Genomic DNA, 6,000 nt, shown 5'->3' on the forward strand with positions numbered 1-6,000 from the left:
CCCCATCCCCCATTTATATAGCAGGAGGCACCACTTGACTTTTAAGAAAAGAAAGCAGCAGCATCAGTAGAAAAGCATTCAGAGCTTTGGTCAAAAGTGTACTTCAGTCACAGGGTAAATTGATACGGAGTTGGTAATATACTGGAAAAGTTCACCCGGGCTAGCTGGCAGTTTCTGCTGTTTTAAAGTCTTTTGGAACGAAGGAGAGCTACAAGCCCCTTAACTGTGACATTTCCCATAGAGGCTAATAAAGTTTCAAGGTGAATACTAGTGTTCCTAAGTTCTTTTATTACACAGCAATGATATCAATATTACTAATCTTAGGCAAAAAGTTATTTTACTAAGGGGAAGGGACACGGAGCCTCCTCCCCCCGTTTTTATTTCGCCTTGTAAGAAAAAGAGATACCTATCTTTTAAAGTACAAACTGACAAAATGAAGCAATGCTAAGTGGTCACTTCACAGAATTCTCTTGGAGGGAGATGGAAAAAAAAAAAAAAAACAAACCCTAAAAGAACAACTAGGAAAATCTATACATGATAAATTAATAGGCGCTTCCCTCTGCCTCCACCCTTCCTCTCACTCCACCCCCACTCACTTACAACTCGGGAATAAGGAGAAGCTTCGTTTTTCACAGTCTTTCAATAACCATTATGCCAACTTCCCCTGCCAAGGGAAATGAGTTTCCCAGCATTGGCATTTCTGACTTGTTTTAAGCTCCTACTTAGATTAGACTCAATCACAGTTCATCTTTGTAAAAGTACATCCCATGGCTTCAAATGAGTGCCTAAGCTTGCTTTTCCAGAGAAGTTCCTGGGGGAATGAGAGATCTGGTCTCCCAGCATTACACAGGGCTATCTCAGCTTTTTATTTTCTTTCTCAATTGCCCTTTAATTAGTGAGCGTCCTGGGGTGTAACTCTAATAGGACAATCTAAGTCTCTTTTCCTTCTATGTTTTCCCCTGCACTTCACATACTGAAACAATCCAGTTGGCTCAAAAGGAGATACCAGGAGATTAACACAATATAAATCATTTAAATAAAATTGTAATTTATTTTCTCCAACCAGAGAAAAAAGTTACCTAGGCAATAAACTAGTTCAATACCCATTAGGAATCTATCCCAATTCTTTCTCTGATTAGTGTTCAGTTTTCTCGGGTGAAAATGTATTAAATTGCCAGACTGCACTGTAAACAGTACAGGGAACTCAGCACACAGCCAGAGTTTTGGGGTGTGCTCCTATGACTTCTCTAGCATATATTTAATTCAGAAGAGAAACTGTAAGATAGGTGAAGCATTCTCAGCCTGCAATGGCTATATTTCACTTAGCAGTAAGACATATCTTTTCCAAGGCAGCTTAAAAATCTTAATTCACAATTTAAAATAATTGCTTCAAAAGCACACATTTGAGAAATTCAGTAGGTGATAAGTATTTTCTAAAATCTATGGGGAGAGTATATTTTGTAAAACTTTCTGAAACTCTGAAATACAAGTCTTCTCAACTGCACAGCAAAATTAGAGTTGAAACCATTATTTTAAACCAGTGCTTTGTCCTCAAACTTTATAAAGAAAAAAGGAAACATGATTGCTCTTTTTGTTGGTAATTATCATCTCCATCACAACTATGTCCAACATAATGAAAATATTCATAGACCTCAATCACGAGGCTGCTGCCCAGTGGTTTTTTTCATCAACGCAACGATTTTGGAATGCTTTAAAAAGCCATAACTGAACTTATTTTGCTTTTACAACGAATTAAGAAGTTCACAGAGTGGTAGACATTTTGCAAGAAGCAACTTATTCAAAATTGAATAAAAACAATATTGTGATTTTGTTTTTAAAACAAATTTTATGACTTTACTCATACAGAAGCCAGATGAATGAATGAAATGAAGAAAACATGGGAACGAATGATCTTTCAAATCCTGTATTGCTTTCAATCTGACGCTCTTAACATACTTTAACGTTATCTCCAGAAGTCTCTGGGAGCACGTTTAACACCCCCAACTCAGTATAGGTGTAAACACAGTAAAAACTTCTGAAATTACCAAAAAGAAGCAGATATAAAGCAGTACATACTGCTTGATCATCATTTAGAGTTTTGCTTCAAAACCACCAAATGGAACCGTACTTGTGATAAGCGTTTCAAATTGTGAACATAGGAACTGAAGCGACAGGAATCCTGATGTTTAGTTTGGCATTTGCTATTAACTTGGAGGAAGAGGGGAGAAAGCGTCTTTTACTAAATTATAATCACCTTAATTTCTAAAATAAATAAATAAATCAACTTGGGTTATGAACGTTTGCGAGGTCAAAGGTGCGCGAATAAAGCGGGATCAGCGGACTCAGCGGGGAACAGAAATTTTCTTCTCAGTAAGTAGCAGGCATTTTTTTCTTCTTTTCCTTCTTTTTTTAAATGAATAGTAGATCTAGGAATACTACCTGCCTTCAAGGAGAAACGACTCAGTACCACCCAAAATTCCTACTCAAGCGAGGCCTGGACAGTGAACAGCTCGCGACCGGTTTCCCCCACAACCCAGCGGCCAGAAAATGACCTGACCTCCATAGGTGGGGTGGAGAGCAGCAGAAACAAGGCTTGTTCTGCGTGTTCCCCAGAAACTCTGAGGGTCCCTCCCTCGTCCCGGCTAAGACCAGACAGAGTCGGTCCCAGACACCCCCTGGCAGTACCCGCCTTGCCCCCGGTACTGTCGGGCGGGAGGGCAGAGGTCTGCAAGGTCGGGTCCACGGGCTACTCCGGCCCCAAACACTAGGGATTGTGAAGCAGGTGAGGGGAGGGAGGGAGGGAGAGGGAACCCCGAAGTGCCACCGGCCGACTCAACCGTTCTCTTTTCCTTCTCCCTTGCAAGAAAACTTTTGTCACAGAGATCGGGGGAGGAGCGGGCCGGCGGCCCGGATCAGCTGCTCCCCCCGCCCACGTGTCACTCTTACCCGACCCGCCTGACTGGCTCCCGCGCCCACCCGCGCCAGCGCCCTGGGAGAGAGCGCGCGGGCTGGGGCTACGTACGGTTGTTGGGGTCGCTAGTGTGCTGGTTGAGCGGGATGATCTCCATGCGCTGCTGGCCATACAGGTAATAGTCCAGCTCCTCTGCGCTGCAGCGGAAGCGCTGGGCGCCTCGGCCATCCCCGCCGCCGCCGCCGCCGCACTTGGCGGGCCCCGGGCCGGAGGCGGCGCCGAGGCACAGTTCCTTGTGGGTCAGCGGCTCGGCGGCGACGGCTAGAGGCGCGAACACCGGCAGCTGCGACACCGGCAGGGCCGAGAGACCCGCCAGCGCGGCGGCAGCAGCGCAGGAGGAGGCGGAGGAGGCGGAGGTGGAGGAGGAAGCCGGGGTGGACGAGGCAGAGGACAGAGAGGCGGGCCGCGGGCGCAGGCTGTCCGGCGGAGGCTCGGCGCGCTCTGGGGGCGGCGGGGGAGGTGGCGGCGGCTGAAGAGGCTGTGGCGCGCTCAGGGGACCTGCGGCGCCGCTGCCCTTGAGCGGGCCGGCGCCGCCGTGCGGGAAGAGTTGCTGCCAGTGCTGCAGGTAGGCTGGGTCCACTTTGAGGAAGGCCGAGCCGCCTGGGTCTCCCGGCTTCAACATTTCCGACGCCTGGAACTGGGGACGACAAAGGGCAGGGAAGAGGAGACGCGTGAGCCGGACCCAGGGCCTGGGCGACCGGGCCACGAAGAGGGCCGCTGGGACCCTGGAGAAAGCACCGGAGCCGGTGGCTCAGCCAGCGGCCGCCCCGTTCCTCGGCTCCCTCTTCCCAACTCCGCTGGGGCGCAAAGTTTACTCCGACGCTGCGGCGCCGCACAGAGGGAGCTATGGGCACCCTGCTCTGCCTCCTCGCCCGCAGCGTCCAGCTCCCATCCAACAATGCTGGGGCCCGACGGGAGGGCGCTGCCAGCAGAGCTCGGCTGCAGGACGCAGCCCCCGCCCTCCGCCAGCGCCCGGAGCGGACCCGAGCCGGGTGGAGCAGCGCCCGAGCCGCATTCGCCTCAGGCGCCAGGAGGCGGGACAGTCTCGCCCCCCGCCCCCCACCTAGGACCACCAACCTTCCTATCCACCAAGCCCTAGACTCTAAGTCCCAGATGAGCGTCACCTTACCTGAAAACTCGGCGCTGCGGGTGGGTGCGTGCGTGTGTCTCGGTGGGCGTGCGGGTGCGGAGAGTGTGCTCCCTGTGTGCACTACATGCTCCTGGGGAAGGCGGGAGAAGAGTCCTAGAGATCGTGCCGCCCGGAACCCGCCCGACCTGCGAGCGAGGGAATTGGAAGCCCGCGGAGGGCGCGAGAGCGCAGGCGGACCTGGGCGCTGGACTGAGCCGCCGGGGGCTGCTGCGCTTGGCCGCTGCCGCCTCCTAGCTCCGTGGCTCCACGCTCTGGCAGCCTCCCGGCTGGACACGTGGGTTTTACGACAGCACAAAATACAAGTGTGTGTGTGTGTGTGTGTGAGAGAGAGAGAGAGAGAGAGAGAGAGAGAATGAGAGAGAGAGAGAAATGGGGAACGGAGGGGGGAGGGGAGGCAGGCCAGAAGAAGGGGAGGAGAGAGGGAAGAAGGAAGTTCTAACTGCCCGACCCACACCGCCAGTGCGCCTTTCCCGCACAAACTCCTCCGCCCTACCAACCCCCGTTGTTTTTTTTTTTTTTTTTTTTTTTTTTTGGCGTGACGTCTTCCGCTAGCCTGTTATCTCTTTCTGTCCATGATATGTCTTTTTTGGGTGTCAGCTCAGTGCCCTGATCTTGAAATCATTGGAAACGCGGCAACCGAATGCATCTCCGCACACGCTGTAGTGTCCACGCTTGAGCAAGCCCGTGCCGCCGGTCCGGGTTTGCCCGGCTCAGTTTTTCCTGGAGTGCTTCTGGGTGCTAGAGTCCACTCGCTCGCCACTCCAGCTCTATCATAAATCCTCTGGGAGAAAAGTTGAGGGCGGAACGGGACGGGCTGCGCGCTGGGGTGAAACCCTCCGTCTGCAGCCCTGGAGGCAGGCTTGTCGGTGCAGGGAGTCGTGGGACCGACAGTCTCTAAGAGCAGCTGGTCCTGGCGGGATTGGCCGCAGGGCTGGGAGGCGGCTGCAATGGAGTCTGCACAACATCCAGCGCTCAGCCGACCCCTTTCCAGGTTGTCTTCTGGAGGGCTCTTTCCCACTCCTAGTTGGGGACTTGAGGCAAGTATCCAGTGCTACGTCTGGTGGCACAACTGCTCCGGGACACCAGCAATGTTGTTGTTTGCAGTTAGCTTCCTGCAGCTGCCCCAGGTCAAGCGTACGTTTCTCTACCCAAAACGTGGCGGAAGAGGTGCAGCCCCACCCCCACCATGCCCTCTCCCCAGACTTTGGGCCAGGGCAGCCCTTAGATGCAGTCTCGCACCCACGAATTAGCCACTTCCCTCCCCCAGCTCTTCCTGGCATTTTCAATAGTAGGTGGTAGAAGGTACAGGCAAGATGTATGCAATTGACCGATTCAGGAGATGCTTTCCCATCTCCAGGGTTCTGGCCGTAGCTCAAAGAGAAGAGACGGCATTTGTCTTTCTCCAGACAACCTAACTTATTTAGCACTTGCCAGTCTGAACAATTAATAGCCATACTTTTCTGATTTCTGCTTGTTTCTTTTTCTCTTCCCACCACTCAAGTTGTCTGAGCCTGGGAAACGTGCTGTTTAGACTTCATCCGGGTCTCAAGCAGGATGCTTCGATGTTGGTTGGAACAGAGTCGGACCGAAATGTTTTGACTGGCGTCTTTATGACAAGGTCATCCGTCATCGTTGGACAGATTGATGGCACCCAAGTTTAAGGCAGACACCAGAAGGGAAAACCCACGGCACTGTGGACCCGGAGGCTAACCAGGCAGTCTCCGCAGACTTCCAGCAACTCCATAAGGAGGAGAGGATGAAGTTCCAGGCCCGTTTCAATCAATCTGCTGGTAGAACTGCCGAAGAGAGGTTTGTCGGGCCGCGGGAGAAGAAACATATCCTTTTTCTCACACTCTCCAGGTTCACTGCTGAGAAACCA

The 6,000-nt window shown here is 51.9% G+C and overlaps 1 protein-coding gene across 1 annotated transcript in view; it reads right to left on the bottom strand.

The window, feature by feature from the left end:
- Window positions 1–4,377, bottom strand: part of PRDM6 (PR/SET domain 6) — a 95,152-nt gene extending 90,775 nt beyond the window's left edge. The window contains exons 1-2 of the mRNA XM_035291000.3: window positions 4,101–4,377; window positions 3,023–3,608 (exon numbers count right to left, since the gene is read on the bottom strand). Coding sequence (XP_035146891.1) covers window positions 3,023–3,593 — 571 coding nt within the window. The 5' untranslated portion in view covers window positions 3,594–3,608; window positions 4,101–4,377. The remainder of the gene's footprint in view (window positions 1–3,022; window positions 3,609–4,100) is intronic.
- Window positions 4,378–6,000: the final 1,623 nt, after the last annotated feature.

This window comes from Callithrix jacchus, chromosome 2 (genome assembly GCF_049354715.1).
Source record: "Callithrix jacchus isolate 240 chromosome 2, calJac240_pri, whole genome shotgun sequence".
In the NCBI taxonomy this organism is placed as follows: domain Eukaryota; kingdom Metazoa; phylum Chordata; class Mammalia; order Primates; family Cebidae; genus Callithrix; species Callithrix jacchus.